The sequence below is a fragment of the Hevea brasiliensis genome, chromosome 1, assembly GCF_030052815.1.
Source record: "Hevea brasiliensis isolate MT/VB/25A 57/8 chromosome 1, ASM3005281v1, whole genome shotgun sequence".
In the NCBI taxonomy this organism is placed as follows: domain Eukaryota; kingdom Viridiplantae; phylum Streptophyta; class Magnoliopsida; order Malpighiales; family Euphorbiaceae; genus Hevea; species Hevea brasiliensis.
Window position 1 is genome coordinate 124,977,574 of NC_079493.1, and position 17,808 is coordinate 124,995,381.

The 17,808-nt window shown below is 33.5% G+C and overlaps 3 protein-coding genes across 7 annotated transcripts; all 3 read right to left on the reverse strand.

The window, feature by feature from the left end:
• Positions 1–231: 231 nt before the first annotated feature.
• Positions 232–3,864, reverse strand: LOC110633431 (uncharacterized). Of its 4 annotated transcripts, none has more exons than XM_021782026.2 (7): positions 3,712–3,864; positions 3,431–3,560; positions 2,950–3,043; positions 2,617–2,684; positions 1,906–1,962; positions 889–1,155; positions 232–729 (listed from the first exon to the last, which is right to left on the reverse strand). In XM_021782026.2, the coding sequence occupies exons 2-7, from the start codon at positions 3,539–3,541 to the stop codon at positions 568–570; spliced, it is 759 nt and encodes a 252-aa protein (XP_021637718.2). In that variant the 5' UTR covers positions 3,542–3,560; positions 3,712–3,864; the 3' UTR covers positions 232–567. The 4 variants fall into 4 exon arrangements, with proteins under 4 accessions (XP_021637718.2, XP_058007398.1, XP_021637717.2 ...); XM_058151415.1 differs by having other exon boundaries at positions 232–733; XM_021782025.2 differs by having other exon boundaries at positions 3,702–3,850.
• Positions 3,865–5,322: 1,458 nt separating this feature from the next.
• LOC110633434 (probable complex I intermediate-associated protein 30) lies at positions 5,323–12,209 on the reverse strand. 2 transcript variants are annotated; one of them, XM_021782031.2, is made up of 9 exons: positions 12,066–12,209; positions 11,625–11,697; positions 10,352–10,465; positions 9,210–9,260; positions 8,524–8,615; positions 8,264–8,344; positions 8,036–8,134; positions 7,501–7,685; positions 5,323–5,684 (listed from the first exon to the last, which is right to left on the reverse strand). In XM_021782031.2, the coding sequence occupies exons 2-9, from the start codon at positions 11,674–11,676 to the stop codon at positions 5,681–5,683; spliced, it is 678 nt and encodes a 225-aa protein (XP_021637723.2). In that variant the 5' UTR covers positions 11,677–11,697; positions 12,066–12,209; the 3' UTR covers positions 5,323–5,680. The 2 variants fall into 2 exon arrangements, with proteins under 2 accessions (XP_021637723.2, XP_021637721.2); XM_021782029.2 differs by having other exon boundaries at positions 5,323–5,892.
• Positions 12,210–16,085: 3,876 nt separating this feature from the next.
• LOC110633433 (auxin-responsive protein SAUR78-like) lies at positions 16,086–16,837 on the reverse strand. The gene has a single exon (XM_021782028.2). The coding sequence runs from the start codon at positions 16,729–16,731 to the stop codon at positions 16,357–16,359; it is 375 nt and encodes a 124-aa protein (XP_021637720.1). The 5' UTR covers positions 16,732–16,837; the 3' UTR covers positions 16,086–16,356.
• Positions 16,838–17,808: the final 971 nt, after the last annotated feature.

Here is a 17,808-nt window from a genome sequence, read left to right on the forward strand (position 1 = left end):
TCTTATAAAGAATACAAGCTTCTATAAAATACATTCCAATCACCTTTATTTTCAGATTTGAAAAAAAAAAAAATCTGAACATATCTTTTTTAAATTGAAAATATAAATATAATATACAAAATATATAAATAAATTATCACATATATTATATTTTAAATTTAAATTCACATTAGATCCAATCAAAATCAGAATTTTCCCTCTAAACCGTTTGAGAAACGTGGATAAATAAACTAGGGGAAAAAGTAAAGAAAATTTTTATTACAATCAAACTCAAGGAACATAAACAACTAAGAGGTAAACACTGCCCCCGAACAAAGTTAAACAGGAGTGTCAACAACCACAAATTTTCACTGTGAGCGTCGCCACCCTGCTTAGAAACTTGCTTTGGTTTTGGTTTCCAGTGTTTCTTGGTTGCTTCTTCACCCGTTAAGACGAACAAGAATTACGCCCATGAGTCTGTGTTGGCCAGGCAATGCCATACCTAATTAATCTCCTTCACAGCCGACTTGCATCCGTATCAGCCGAGGAAGTGAGCGAGTTGGTGGCAGTGGTGGTGCAACCATGGTTTCATGAAGTAGAAATTCCATGGTCTTGGGAGGACACATTAAGGCCAGATGAAGAAACCTTTTGTTTCCTGCCATGTCCCTTTCCACTTCTACCTCCTGCTCCTCCTTGAATTACTCCTCCTCTTGCTCCCTTCCCTTTCTTGAAATTTTGCTGGTGTTCCACCTGTCTTCACACCATCAAAAACACAAAATAATAAATCTCTAACATCTAGATCATCCACCAATGTGCTTTAGCTCAACTGTGAGTTTTCAAATTCGAGTTATAATTAGAGCAACATGACAAGAAACAGAACCTTCATAAAAGGAATGTACATTTACTTACCCCTAAACAGAATTTCTGAAAGTGAGAGCCAAAGCCAAGAGTCCCCTCCACATCATTGAACTCCCCGAAGTTCATCTCAGAGGAATTACGCTTGTCGTTGCAGTGGGAACTTTCACTGTAAGATGCATAAGGAGAAGAGGTAGAAGAAGACAAAGTAGTAGTAGCAGCAACAGCAGCAGCTTGACAGCTTCCTCCAAATGACTCGATATCCTCTTGAAAAATTTGTTCAAACAATTCTTGCAACTCCTCGAAGCTTTCCCCATTTTCCTGTCAAAGTCACATCCAATCTAAGCTACTAACAAATAATCAGTTATGACATAGATACTCAATCATGTTATGACATAAATATTTGATCATTAAATCATTAAGAATTAATGCTAATTACACGCTATGACTCTCAGTTTATTAGATAATTATTCAATAAAATCGTTAAACATTCAATGAGGTCATGGATCAGGAATAAATAGCCAACTTTTCTGGTGTCCATTAAGCCTACACAAGGGCCCATTCCCTAGAACACACAGCATACTCACAGGAAATTTTTATGTTGGGTCCATTTATATCCAATATTGGATTTCATAGGATCCTTACATGCAAGACATGATATCATAGTTAATATATAAAGGGTTTCAGCCCATATGCTGGTATATGAATTATTGTGCAAGATCAGAGTACTAATTTTTAATAAATATAAAGAGCATAATCTCTCATATGGTCATTCTTGTCTATAGCAATGTTTCAAATGTATTAAGCAAATCTAAAGTATAGATTCGAATTGTCTAAAGTATTTTCATGATAAGTTAAGGATTTTCAATTAAAATTATAAGTGTCAAAAGCAATATGGTGAAGAAAAGAATTTATGTTGGGGTTTTGAGTTCCCAATTGGCCCCTCTAATTCCTTATTTGTCAACTAAACAACAAAGTTAGTTCTGTTAGCACCCATAAATTATCATAGGATTTCACAAAAAGTTCATTCTAATTCCACTCCAAATATTCCAATTAAAGTAGAAAGCTTACATTAGGCTTTGTTTTGCTCATCATGGTTGCCATTTCACTCAGAAAATCACCCATTCCCTGCACATAGTAATATCAATGATCAAAGATGATAATCATAAATAATTAAATATACATATTAATTGTTTCATATTTTACCCAATCTGCAAGATTAACATGAGGTTGAAAGGTCACAAACTACTCAGAAAAATATTATTTAAATGCTGTTAAAAAAATAATTTTTTTAAAAAAATTATTTATCGTTTTGGGGCTTTTTACAAAAATTTATTAAATTTAATTTTAAATTAAATTTTCAAATTTTTAATTAATTTTAATTAAAATAATAATAATTTTAATTTTAATTTAAAATTATTACCATACAAATTTCATTGCTAAATTAGCAATTACTTGAAAATCCCATTTGTGTACAAAAATAGTAGTATTAAAAAAAATAAAAAAAAACAAAAAAAAAAAACACCCAATGCCAATGCATAAATAAAACCCACCTTTTAATCATTGGAATACTGGAAACTGGAAGGAGAACCAGTCCATTAAAGAAATAAAAATGGAAAAAAAGAAAAAAAGAAAATGGATGTCAAGTCAGCCAATATAGCTTGAATAAATCCCACTAGCTAGGAATTTATTAAAGGGGAAAATAGACTTTTTCTTTTGTTTTTAAAAGAAGAAAGGAAAGAGAATCACTGTAAAAATCCAAGAAAATGAAAAGAAGCATACGTTCTCGTCTTCATCGCTGTCATAAGCACCTACATCGTACAGAAACCTCTTGTTGGCGTCAGAGAGAACTGTACACAGAAAGAACAGAACAGGGTTGTTATTATATTATTATTATTATTATTATTATTATTATTATTATTATTATTATTATTATTATTATTAATCCAATAATCACATTAAAATAGAAAAGAAAAATACTAATTTCTTTGTTTTTCTTTTCTTAAATTTTAGTTAATAATGCAATTTGACAACTTGGAAAAATGTCTTCTAATGGAAGAATATTATAAAAAAAAAAAAAAAGAAGACAAGAAAAAGGATTTTGAGAGAAATTACCAGAGTAGGCCTGTTGTATTGCCTGAAAATTCTGTTTCGCTTCTTCTACAAACTGTGAACTCCCTGAAGCTGAACAGCGATCTGGGTGCCATCTCTATCGCAGAAAAACACAAATCTCTTTTACTATAATGCTTAATTTTCCGGGAAAATTTTACTCCTCTTCCCAGAAAATCTATTGTTATAGACACACCAACCAAACCAACTTCAAAACAAAAACTTTCTGCGCATATCTTGCCAAGTCAAAGCAAAAACATCATTTGAATGATTGAATCAGCTTATTTTCTATAAAATTAAGACATGAAAAACTACTCTTCCTTTTGTTTTCTATATACAATATCAAAAACCCATAAATTCATTTCATTGTTACTGCGAAAAACAGAACTAACTTGACGCTTGTTTTTAACTTGGAGAAATAACAGATGATTGAGGTGTGATGTGAAGAAACAAGAGGGAAGGGAAGGCAGGGCAGTTAAGGTCTAACCAGTGCAAGTTTTTTATAAGCATTCCTGAGCTCTGTTGCAGTGCATTCCTTGTTCAATCCCAAAACTTGATAATAGTCTTTACTTTTGCTTTTATCTTCTCCATTTGCCATTCTTCCTCTCAGAAACACTCTAAAAAACCCCACAAAACCAGCACACCGAAGAACAAAATTCTTTATTGTCGACAAAGTAGACTAACCCAGAAGCTAAAACACAGAAAAGACGCAAACCCACGTACAGAAATCACCAAGTGTAAAATAAAAATAAAGATACCGTATGGAACCTTAGCAGCAGTTTCCGTGAGGGAAAAGATCGAAGAGAGAAGAGAAGGGAAGAAAAGAAAGGAAAAGCTTGATCCCCTCTGCTTCCTAAGACGCCAAGGCTCAAGAAGTCTCTAGAAACGGGGCATTTATATAGTTTCTTACGAATTAAATGTTTACAAAAATAAAATAAAATAATAATGTGTTGGAAAAAAAAAAATTTCTGAGAGATAAGGTCGGGGTTCTTGTGGACGGTAGAGATTGAAGGGAGAGAGAAGAGGAAGATATTTTGGTAGATTTGGGTAGTCCAGAAGGTTCTGTGTACAGCGCGATTGGTCCTTTTAGACGGCACATGTAAAACAATGGTCCCATTCTTCTCAGCTTTTTTAAATTGGAGGGAGAGACTCGTGAGTTTGGTCGTATCCCCTTTTTTGGAATTCAATGTTCAAACTTCGAACACACCAATCACCATTCTTTAAAAAATATATAATTCCTTTATTAAATCTATGGATTTTGATTAATATATCAACGGCTTTTGATTTAGGTGATTGAAAGTCTTTAAGTTGAAGAAAGACTTTTCTCTCAATCTTTGAGAGCTTGGGGTGATGTTTTTGAGAATGGGGTTTTTGCTTGATCGTTTACTTCTTACCCTGCATGATTTTCTGTCGTGGAGATCTCTTTGATTTCTTGCTCTTGGTGGTTGTTATATTCCTAGTGGACCGAAAACCTTAGCGATTGTCTTGCTCTATCTATCTTCATAATGGGTCTTGGATCGGAATTTGTAATATGGTAATGAATGAAATTCTATCGGTATTTCACCGTTATACATCGCAATTATCTTTAATTCTCTCTTATATATTCACCAATGTATTTGTCTGAGAAAGAGGCAAAGAAATTGATGGATGGTAGGCTGTAGGTAGATATTTTAGATGATATGAGAATGCAATATCTGACAAGCGAGCACCGTCTGGTCCATAGAAGGGGTTAGAAAAGCCAAGGCCATGTGAATCTCAACCACATTTTATTAGAATGAGCTCGAAAAGCACGTGCCTCTTGTACACTAGGAAACCAGAATCTCCCATTTTCTCTTACGTGTAGAAGATGATGGAACTTCACATTGCCCATTTATTGGCTTCTTCAAACACACCACCTTCCAAAAATAATGCCATTATTATATTTTCCCACTCTTATTGCTCTACCTCTCATTCTTTCAATTATACGCTTACATTTGTTTGTGGAAAAAAATTTATGGGTAGAAAGCATACCTCTACCTCAAGGTCAGAAAAGCTTATAAATCATTAGAAACTTACTTTAAAGTTCATGTATCACCCAGCTACGAGAAATTCCAACAACAATAAATTCAACTTTGCGATGGGGTACATTAAGAGTTAAATTCTTAATTGTCGAATTTATTCTTCTGAAATTATATACATAATTTTAATATAAATATTTAAATTAAAAATAACTAAATTCGATTTTATATACAGTTAAATCTATATTCCTGATAAAATAAAACAGAAAGTATCATCGTTCATAACTCAATTCAATTAATTTTGATCTAATTGAAAAAAGGAATTTTGTTATTTTTTTTGTTATTGGAGTTTATATAAGATGAATAAGTTAAAAAAATGAGATGATACTAATATCCAAATTTGATGATTATTACGATGAAGAATATTGGACACAGTGAACCACAAGTGGTTTTAAGCAAAGAAAGATAAAGGGCGGTGGCATTATAAATCAGGGCAGCAGCAAATATAAGATAGCAAGAGCCTGAAGAGCCTGGAGATTCTCCGCGAGTGATTTTGGGGTCATCTGGTCAGCAATTGCAGGCCAGTAGCTCAACTTCAACAAGTATGTCCATGTGAGAGAGAGAGAAATGATTGAGATAGATAAAGTGTCTGTTTGGAAACTATTTGTCCACGTCAGCCATCAATTTTCCAAACCAAGAAGTTCGTGGGTCCCCTCTATTTGTTCTAGTGGCCCCAATTCTCACCTAGTGACAAACCATTAAAAATCAAATCCATCCAAGTAGGATTTAACTAAGCAACAACAAAAGCAATAACGTCAGCTGACAGACAACGCCCAGCACTTGCTCCTGCTTTCCTTTTCTCTCTTCTTTGGTTTTTGACCTTTCCATGTATATAGCTTGTACTTTTTTGACAGACTGAAGCTCAAATTAAAGCGTTTAAGCTGTAAATTAGCTGCAAAAGAAATATGTTAACAGTACAGGCTCACAATATCTCTCATGCAAGAAATATATTAACACTGCAGTCCAAGGGTTTCTTTTTTTTTTTTTTTGGGATTTGGTGCAAGTTATCATTCAAAATCTTTTTTTTTTTCCCAATTGGATGTGATCAAAAAGAGTACAAGCACAACTTGCACTTCATCTGCATTGTTCTAAAGCATAAATATTTAAACTATGAAAGGAAAACAATTGGGAGAATTGGCATTTCAACCTTTATAAGGTTGAATATTGAAATATGGTAGTGGGCTTTGTAGCATCCAGCTATTTCGCAGTAGTTTTGACTGGCACACGGAAAAAAAATATAGTACTTGGCCAGTCTCATTGTGCACTAAATCAATAAATGGATTAGTGCAGAACACTTGGAATACGTGACAATTATTCATTTTTCAAATATAAAACAATAAAAATAAGTGTAGCCAAGTCCTTCCAGGAAAAAGAAAAGAAAGGAAAGGCTTTTGATTGATTAAGTGCACAACATGAAAGGTCCTTTTCATGTCGCCCTACAAATGTATTTCCAAAATTTTGTTTCAAGAAACAAAGAGTCATTGTAGGTCCAACCACAGGCTGGCTGTTACATGATAAAACCCCACTTAGGAAAATATTTTCAACCATGGCAATGATTGGGATTTTTCTTACTTCTTACAAATTTACACTGTCTTTATACAAGGGCAAACACAGAACCATTGGTGGGCTGGGCCTTAACTCGACCTGGCCCGCCCAATGATCAGCTCTAATCCAAATCATTTACAGCAAAAATTGCAACTAGATTCACATTATATCTCTGCCATTCAATATAAACTTCCAAAGCTCCAAAAGTTTGTAGTTTCGTTGAATCTAATGGCAGAACTAGAATTTAAACAAGGGGGCAACAATGTAAGAGACTGGTAGTCTTTGGAAGTTTTGATCAAGGCAAAATTAGACATATCTAAAAGATGAGGGCATCTGAACGACACATTAGCTAGAAAATGACGTTTTAGCTAGAAAATGACGTTTTAGCTCGAAGATATTGTACTAATACATCAAAATTTCCAGAAGTAAGGACAAGGACTTGACCTGATTAGAGTAGTCTAATCTTTGATGTTGGCAGGATATTTAAGAACACGAGGCTGCTTGTTAATGACTCTGGGGCTCCAAACACGGTTGGAACACCTTTGTAGGCATTTCATGGTAGCAGTGGGGGGGCCCCAAAAAAGACCTCAATGTTGCATTGGGCAAAGTAATCCAAAGATTGTTTATCCAAATGCTGGAATATAGCTACAATTTAAGCCCTTTTTGTAGGAGCTAAGTTTCGTAAGAGAGCAGAGGGAAAAATGTAGAAAATGAAAACACTACTCTAAACGTGAAGGATCCGACACATATCAGGAAGTTGAGTGCCAGTAATAACTAAGCATCTTATCTAAATCAAAAGATTCTACATGACTGTCATCACAATTATGAAATCAGCGTCTTATTGTGTAATAACATGTAAATAATACATCATACCAAAAAGTGGGAGAAAAGAGATACAAAGAGACGCCACATAAACATTTTTCAAAATTCTCAGAAAAGGTTTACAGTGACTCACCGTGTTCTTAAGGCTTTGATCCAATCAATTTCAACTCTGAAATCACCTGGTCCTGATCTAGTACCTGGGATACCACCTTCCGCATTAACAGATAGGGACATGCCAAGAATGCGAGATTGATTCATTTCCAGCTTTGCATCTATCACATTTCCTCTCCATGTTGGCAAATATCGAGAAAGAGGAATCTGAAAAGGTTATTTGAAATTAGATACTAGAACTCCACATAAATGCACAAGAAACATGGTATTTTGTTGTCCATGTGTTAGTAGCAATCTATTCTCAATCCACAACAGCAGAAAAACAAAGTATAGGCAACTAGCTTTTCAGAACCAATTGAGCATAATTTATGCATACTCATCATAACTGCAAAAAGAACAAGCTTTGGACTAGAACTCATCATAATAAATACCAATCAGATACAGTCAATAATATATTGATCAGCTGGCATACGTATGATGTAGAATGCAGTGTTTTGCATGATGGCCAATACTGACATCATGCCTTAACATATGATCATAAGGAAAAATGAACTTACCTTTGCAATATACCAGTTGTCTTCGGGTACAAAAACAAAAGATTGCCATGAATTATCTTCCAGTTGACCTGGTGAATTTACCCAATTCTCTGTATAAATCTGCAACATCAGAATTAGATGAAGGTTTAGTATAAAACTTTAGCAACCATTAAGAGGTTAGCAATGGGAATACAAGCTCCATTCGATTCCCTTTGTTTCATTACATGAGTGAACAAATGAAAAACTCACAGTAGATATGTAGCATCTTCCGTCACCTTTAAGCTTTAGAGCTATTGTATCATATGCGTCTAAATCAATAAAACCATCAAACTGCAGAGGATACAGAGTAAAGAAAAATGGGCATCTCGTAGACGGCAATATCAGCAAATTTCTTCTGCATTTACTTCAAACAGTAATAGCAAAATTGACATCCCATGAATTATGAAATGATACTTTCCGAAGTGACTCTTGATTGGTGTAACCTATTAGTTTTTGAAAATACTGTTCACCTTCTTGGATCGCATGCCACAGAAACCACTTCGAGTTATATTCCACTTTGAGCCCTCAGATACCTCCAATGATAGATTCCCAGAGAAAACCCCTATAGAATATATAAAAAGTTATCAGGATTTTGAATTGACAATTCAAAATTTAATGATAAGATAATAAAGAATTTTTATAATAAATAAATATAAAATAAGAAGGATTTATTAAGTTTTCTTTTGCAGGAGTTGAAATTCATTGTTATATAGTGCTACTTTGAGAGAAAGCAACAGTTTTTCTGATGAGTGGCGCCAGTGTACAAGTTATATAGTCAAAAAAAGAAAAAAAAAATAGGGAACAAAAAGGAAGAGGGATGCATATTAAGAGAAAATATAACATGAAGGGAATGAGATCCCTTTTGCAGAAGAATATAAATTTGATATGCATAATTTGCCAAATATTATGAATGCTAATTCTTGTACTTAAATGTTAGTCAACAATTTTCTTTCATAGCTCAACTTTTACAAAATATCACAAGAAATATTGAAAGAAACTTTCCTTTCCATTTTAACTTTTTGCATCTTTAGTAGTGTGAAGAATTTCACTTAATAGGCATCATAATCATATAATGTCGTTGAAGAGGGGGCGAAAAAGGATTCTCAAGTTCTATCAATTATAACAGTATGTTGTCAGAAAATGAATAGATCAATACCCTTTAGTCCATTTCCAGCATCTGTGATCTCCAAGGAAGCTGACGACAAACCTGAATGAATTAAGAAATCACCAAATATTGATCACTAAATCAGTCTCTAGGCAAATTTTACTGTATGCTTAATACTTAGTTTCTTCTCTTGGATAAAATATACTTCCATTTAAATATTGAATTTACTGTATGCTTAATACTTAGTTTCTTCTCTTGGATAAAATATACTTAACCATTTAAATATTGAATTTATCATTCCCTTGGCAATTTACTACATAAATGGCATTTTACTGGCCATAATCATAAAAAAAAAAAAAAGTGTAAAAAAAGAAGAGGCTACAGAAAATCAAACTGTATTTTTCCAAAAATTTCCAAATTCCCAATGAAATGGAAATTTTCTTGCTTTTCAAGTTTGTTAAGGCCAAACTGGTGATAGGGAAGAAGTTAGTTTGAATGGGGTGGTACTGTCCCAAAGTAATCACTTTAAATATCTAGGCTCAGTCCTTCAAGTAGATGGGGGATGTGAGGAGGATGTTAGTCATAGGATTAAAGCCGGATGGTTGAAGTGGAGACGTGCCACGGGAGTTTTATGTGATCGCAAGATTCCCAATAAATTAAAAGGAAAATTTTACCGTATTGCCATACGACCGGCTATGTTATATGGTAGTGAGTGTTGGGCACTGAAAGAGTCGTATGCATCTAAGATAAGAGTTACAGAGATGAGAATGTTAAGGTGGATGAGTGGCCATACTAGACTAGATAAAGTCCGTAATGAGAGTATCAGAGAAAAGGTAGGAGTGATGCCAATTGAAGATAAGTTGAGAGAAGGGAGATTGAGGTGGTTTGGTCATGTGAAGCGTAGACATACGGAGGCTCCAGTTAGACAAGTAGAGCACATTAGGTTAGAGGATAGAAAGAAAAAAAGGGGTAGACCTAAATTAACTTGGAGGAGAGTAGTACAACATGACTTAGAAGCATTACACATTTCTGAGGATTTAGCCCAAAATCGTTCAGAGTGGAAAAAGCGAATCCATATAGCCGACCCCAAATTTTTGGGATAAAGGCTTAGTTGAGTTGAGTTGAGTTGAGTTCAAGTTTGCTTTTAAAATTGATGAATACTCATGCAAAAGGGACATTGAAAATACACTTACCTCCATACTCAGAATCTGAATATAGATGGCATTTTTTTAGCTCTTCCTTTGAATTGAAATTGAAAATGAGCCTCTCACTTGGAGGCATCAACTCTTCAAGATTCCATGTGAGGGCTAAATTTGACATTATTAAGGGTTACAAGTGTTACAAAGGCATAAGTAAAAATTGAACATATAAACAGCATAGCACAAAAAGCAATATAGAAGCAAACAAAAGAACCATGCATGATAAGAATGAAATACATTGTACAGAAAGATAATTTGAAGACAGAAAATGAAAAAAAATCTCTTGTAAGGAAGTATAAATTTCGTATGACCTTTGTACTTTATAAGCTAGTTTGTTGGGTTTAACTAAACTTCTTGTGAAAGGATGTATTTATTTAAACAAAGGGGGGAAATGAGGAATATAAAGCATGGACCCTATAAATTAATTTTCTTGAATCATTTATTATGTTTCTCATGAGTTGAAGCAGCATTGCAGCTTCTTCTGTTTATAACATTCTGCAAGCCTTGTCCCCAACTTAAAACGTATCTCAACATCAAGTACAGCCACTGCTAATACCATTTGAATGCATAGACTAGTGCAACCACATTTTCCTTCACTTCATTTTCACTACTAGGATTGAGTGAAGCTCAACTCAGCGATAATCATGATGATAACAGAATTAGCTCACTGCATGCTGAGCAGCCAAAAGTTTTAGACTGAATCTTCCTTAACCTCTTTTCCACAATTAGGATTTTCCAAGACACCTGATTAAACTAATATGGAGCTCAAAACAGTGATAACCATGAGTGGGATGGTTCAACTAGTTCCACTTGCAAGTTGACTACCACAGTGACTGAAATCACTAACTATTGACAAGGGATATAAATGGAAAAGGCACATTTTCCATCCCAAACTATATATGCTCCCCAAATTCATGAGGCTACAAAATTCTTCACAATACAAGAATAACCCCCTTGCCAACTCCATTCTCACATTTCTTCCATTAAATAAGTGATATTTAATTTAAAATCACAGTGATCCCTTTTAATAAAATAAGTTCTTGTAAAGAGTCTTCACCTAGTAACATGAGCTTTCATCTCCGCAGAAGAAGATTTACATTTGCTATTATCTCTCACCAAAAAAAAAAAAAATACTGAGGCACGTCCATTAAGAACCAGAGATTTTGCAATTCCCGACGTTCTTACACACACAAGGTACACCAACTTAAAGCTTCAATTCTTCACTAGAAGATACAATCACACATTCACAAAAGTAATAATATAATACCTTTCTTTGTTGCATTCAAAGAAGCTTGCCAAACTGCTCTAAACCTGGACATTAGGATTCTACCTCAAACTTCCTACACAAAACAAATCAAACAAAAGCTATCAATAAGAAGGAAGACCCTTCACATAATGAAGACAGTATAGCAAATGGGCACCCAGAGTTCTGAGAAGAAATCTGAAATTTTTGAACTTATTATTTTTAGTTTAAAAGATAGTGCAAACCAACTCTAATAGCCTAATTTCAAAAAGAAAGTTTTTGCCTTTAAAATGCTAATTAAAGCTCAAGGAATCATGCAATTTCAATTCACCGAGATACGAAGCAAAAGAAGGAACCCCATGAGAATAATAATTCTATCTTATTTTTACAATAATAAAGTGATAAAGCTTTCGTCTTTAGTACTTAAAACCATCAACTCTGAGAAAGAGAGAAGAAATAGCTTACTCCAATGTTAATTAGCAGCAGTAGCATCAGTCACCGACCATCGTTCTCCATCACTGCAATTGAAATAATGGAAAGCTCAACTCCAGGAGGCGCCCTGAAGGCCTGAAATAATGTGCTAGGTCCGCGTGTATTCATTGATTTAGATCTTCAGACGGCGTCGTTGTAGTTCTATGGATACGGTGCCGCTTAATCAGCGGCACGTTAATATGTAATCCCTATATTTTTCATTCATTCTTTAATTCATTCATACAATAAATCAAGTTTTCTGATAATTAAATAATTAATATATAAAAAAATTACCATTATAAGACTAATTATTTCTTAATTATATAATCTTTAACTATAAAATAACTATATAATTAAGGATTAAGTATACTTATGTAAGATAGCAATACATTTATAATTAAAAATTATAAGATGACTTGATATATTTATAATTAAATTTATAATATTATTAATTTTATTGATATTAAAAATTAAAAGTTATTTTTTTGCCTTTTAAAGAAACATAAAAGCGTAGTATTTTAGATAAAAATTTAAAATTAAAAAATAAAAATTAAATTAAATTAAATTAACCAAAATTACGTAGAATTAAACCAATTTAACCTTGAAAAAGAAAAAAAAATAAAAATTTAATTTCAATTTTAGTAAATATTGAAGACCAAATTCCCGATTTAGCAGCCCCACGTTAATAAATGTCTTCAAGAAAAGGAACAAACCAAAAACGGGCAATATGTCTTAATCAAAGCATAAATAACATTAAAAATAGCTAAGATTAACTCTAAAAAGGTCCAATGTCTATAATTCGTACGCCAGCTATGGACTGCTGAGGATCTCTTGCTCTTAAGATGAAACAAAAGCAAAAATCCAACCTTGAAAACAAAAATATCAACAACCTTTTTTGTTAAAAAAAAAAAATTAATTGGTTGCTTACAACGTGCACTCAATCCCAATATCACAGGGCAGACCATTTGTGGAAATTCAAGAAAAGTGCAAAGATTATATCATAAACTAGTAGAGATTAATATTAATCAACTTAATTAGCTAATATCAACCTTCTTGTCACGGCGACTAATCCATATCCAACACAATCTAGAAGTGTACTATGGTTGGAAGCTTGGGATTTCTATTAATATATATCACTATCACCTAATTGGAAAAAATATCTCTAATCAAACATCTAATGGGACAACAATGGATGCGAGGGTTTATATTATATATATATATATACATATATCCCCAATGGTGTCATGTAATTAAATCAGAGCCCAGAAGAGATCTAGCTAGATAATGGGAGTGAGAGCTAGTAAGCTGGGGAAATTGATTGGAGCTAAAGGGGTTAAGAAGTAGGAGGTCCTCCATTGGCTCCCAGAGGTTATGTTCCCATTTGTGTAGGAGTTAATGATGATACTAGGAGATTTATAGTTCACAGAAAAGCACTTGGTGATGCAGAATTCTTGGAGCTTCTCTGTAAATCAGCTGAAGAATATGGTTTCTACAATGAAGGTGTTCTGAGGATTCCATATGAGGCAAAGGATTTTGAGGAGTGGATGATCAGAAAGGCCAAGCTAAGGATTACTCGCGTTAACCCATTGTAATTAATCTTTGAATTTATATGATCTCTGCTTTGTTTGATTATCTATGCCTTGTAAATACCCTCAATGGGAATTATTGATTATCGAGAAATATAATCATCTTATTCCTTGTTAGATCTCATATTATGTTACTGATGGGATTGTTTTTCCATTAACCCATGATTGCAATGAATGTAAAAAGGATGATATGAAGGACCCATTAGAGAATTTAAGCAAAAGCAAACAAAAATCTTTGACAACTTACCCAGTATTTGGAGCTAGCAGCCTGGCAGACCGCTACTCCTCTAGCGGTCAACTTGAAGAGTAGCAGGTAAGTTCATGAACATTAATAGTGTCAAGGATCCATTCCCAGCATTCACCGTCATTAGAACAAACTGGCCAATTCTCAAAGTTTTCACAAATTTGTTCTTGATTTTGTTGCCAACTAGGAGGCAAAAACTGACCCTGTGGGCAAAGGCCCATAGTTATTAGTTTCTGCAGGCTAAGACCAGCAAGCCCTTCACTTCACTAACTGAGACAAAAAATAGCCCCATCTCTCTATTGAACTTGTATTCATGTACCTTACAAGATATGGTCATTTTCATATTAATAATTCAAAGTAATCATATCAGAGAGTATGGAAGAACCCCAATTGGGTATGCAAAATGAAGTCACTAAAATGCAAAAGCCTGGCATCAGGAAGCTGGAGATAAGCATCTCCAAGTTGTAAGTAATTGATTTGCACCAATTTGGCTTTTTGTGGTTTGAACCCAAGAAAAGAAAATTCTCATCTTGTCCATCCACTGAGGAGGCAATTGATTTTATATTCACATAGTTGCTATTTCTTTTTTCCCTACTCTTTTCTTTATGTGTCTTTAAGAAGTCTTTTTGGTTAGTCTTTGTCTGCAAGCCAAATAATCTGCTTTTTTTTTTTTTTTTTTTTTTTTTAATATACATCACCAACCACATATATTAATAGCAATATTAAAGCTTATGATAATGTTTGCCAATGCTTGTATGCTAAAGAAGCATCTCTAACTACCCAATCATTTGCACTTAAATTATGTATTTCCCTCACTCTTTTTGTGAGGTACTCACTAATATAATGAAGTCTATTCTTTACTCAACAAATTAATTAAGCTAAATTACTCACCTATTTAGTACTTAATCTTACCCTTTGTTGTTTTTATATAGTTTTTCTTAACGATCTTGTCCATTTTAATTTGGTTCTGATTAATCTCATGTCATTACATGAGGTGTACCAAACTAGTTTGTTGGTGTAACTAATTTAATTAACAATGAAGGTTTAACTAATTTAATTAACAATGAAGGTTGTGTTGTAGAAATATTAAAACTTATATTTTCATCTCTTACTTATAATATAGTGTTGGCATTGAGTGGGTATAGCTCAACAGGTTACCAGATCTTTTCGACTAATAGTACTTGAGCTAAGTTATAAAGAGTTGAAGCTACGTCTCTGCTAACAGTTTAAACTTTTAACACTGTGATAAGCACTTGATCTTATAATTGATATCAAAGTCAAGATAATGAGTTCAAATCTTTAACAAGTGTTGAAAAATATTGGCTCTGAGCGGGATAATTTAGTGAACTACCATTCTACCGAGTTCCCTTGAGCTTATGTTTTAGGGAGAAAAATAAAATTTCCATTAACATAGAGTAGAAGTGAAAATAATTCAAAGAATCTAAGGGAAGATATTTTCCCCCTTTTATTTAGAATAAAACCAAAATGAGGGGACCAATAAAAAATATCCTTGTCATGCTAGCATGGACTCATCTCACCATCCAAAATTATTCCGCAAATCCATGCCTAGATGTTTCTTCAAATGAATTTTTTTTTAAAATATATATATAAGAAAATCAATTAAAAATATGTGTTTGGTATTTTAAATGATGCTAAGTTATTAAACTTTTGTTTAAAGACTTGTCTAATTCAACTGTTAATGGTAAAATATTAGTGTCAATTAAAGAGTTAAAATTATAAATTTTCTTGATATAATTATAATTTTAAATTAATAATCATTATTTTATAAAAAAAATTTATACTCAAAATTAATAATTAAAATCTTAAAAATTAACCTTTTAACAGCTGAATCGAGCATCCACAGCATAAAACTCAATAAGATTGTGTAGAAAACGCCCAAATTCATTTAGTCTGCATACACAACTAAAACATTTAAATGTGTTTCTGCATAAGGAATCATACGAGTACTAAATCATCGGCACTAGTGATTACTGCAATATCATTAAATTAGTCCACAAACAACAAATTTAACGTTAACTAACATCTTTATTAAAAGCAGCTTGTGTCTAAACTCTAAAGGACAACCTAATTGAATTCATATTAATAGCCAACCTGTAACATGTTGGCACTAAAGGTCTAATTAATTAACTTATATATGCGACTTGACCAAGAAAACCAAGAAAATACAAGAAAAAGAAAATTGCTTGCATATTTCACTTAGCATTGATAATCACAAGTCTAATAACTAGATTAGAAAAAAGAAAATGCAGGGAAGAAAATTAAAATTAACAATCCTAACAGCAAACAGAAGCATCTGCCATGCATTCAACCAATATAATGTGGTTAATCCTCTCCATACAATTACTACTCAAACTTTGCTTATTTTCCTTAATTTTCTTTCCTAATCTTGATCAACTTTTAATTTCCTCCTCCCTCTCTTCGTCATTATTAATGATTAGCGAGTGTAGTAGAACTCAGCAAGCTCCTCCATGGACCCCAACTGAGAGCCACCGCTCTCAAGCATCCACAACAAGTGCTCAAACAACACCACCTCACAAGCAATCACTACTTCTCCTCCATCATCGAACCCACCAGACCTCTCTATCAATTCTTGAAAAAGAGGGTGGCAAATGGTGTCGGAGCTCAGAAGATATCGACGCCGTGACTTCCCCACATAAACAGCTTGAAGTTCCTTTGCAAGAATCTTATCCTCTGAGCAATGATCATTACCAGCTGCTGCAATGGAGCTGTTTGTGCGAGCTAGCTTGGTGAAAGATGGCCATCTCTTTATAGCTGATTTGAGCTTGGTTAGCGTCCCAGTCTTTGCCATGTTTATTTGAGTTTGGAGAGAAAGAAAGAGATTATCTGAGAGGAATTTGGTTGGGGGAGAATGAAGAAGAAAGGTTCCTATATAAGAGCAAAGGATGATAGCGTGAGAGAGATTAAGATGGAGGCATGTACGTGCATGGCCCACTGTTTGATATGTACCAGCTAAGAGAGAGGCATTTTAAGGTGCAAAACTAGTTTCTATTTTGTTTGGCCTTTGGCTTTGGTGGGTGCTTTGGATCTTTTCGTTTTCAATGTCTAATTCCATATAGACCCCCACATCTGATATTATTTTTCTCCTAAACCAATAATTAAACAAAGCTTTAATTCAGTGATTTAAGAGTCATTTTCAAAATTGTGAAATCCTGGATCTATTTCTCAATCAAAGCCAATTATAATAAATTCAAATAATTCTTAAAAATTAGGATAACTCTACAATATTTTGTTTTAATTTCTTTAAAATTTTAGTGCATGCAAGTGACCATATGAATTGGACTTGTCAATCATTTTCAGTGAGGAGTCAGGTGGCTGATGCAGCCATGTGAATAAATCTCACCTAGTGTCTCAAAATCATATATATGATTGCACCTTTGATGCTAGAGCCTACAAATATGCATGCCTATCTCACATCAAATAAGGGGTACTGTTTTCTTTTTCAACTTATGCTTCAAAAGATATAGCGAGTTTTCCAAAGTTTTTCCACGGCTAATTAATCTTAATTTTTTTTCTTGATAATTTTAAATAATTGGAAGTGCAAAAGGGTAATTAAAAAATTTCAATTTAATGTTATTAAAATTATTTTTATAACTGTGTGATTAGGTAAGAAAAATAGTTGATTATTAGTAGAGAAGGTGTATTTGTGGGGTATGATCAGCCAGTGGCTCCCATCTGAAACACCAACTGGGAAGCAGTTTCAGAACATTACAGCAAACAAGGCTAACAACAAGGCGAGCAGAGCTCTTCTTTTTTATTTTCTTTGCGCGTTACAATTAGTACTGATACATTTTGTCCTATCATTCTATGTTTTTTTTATTACCAAACAAATTTCTCTTTTGGATTCTTCAAACATACTTATCTGTAC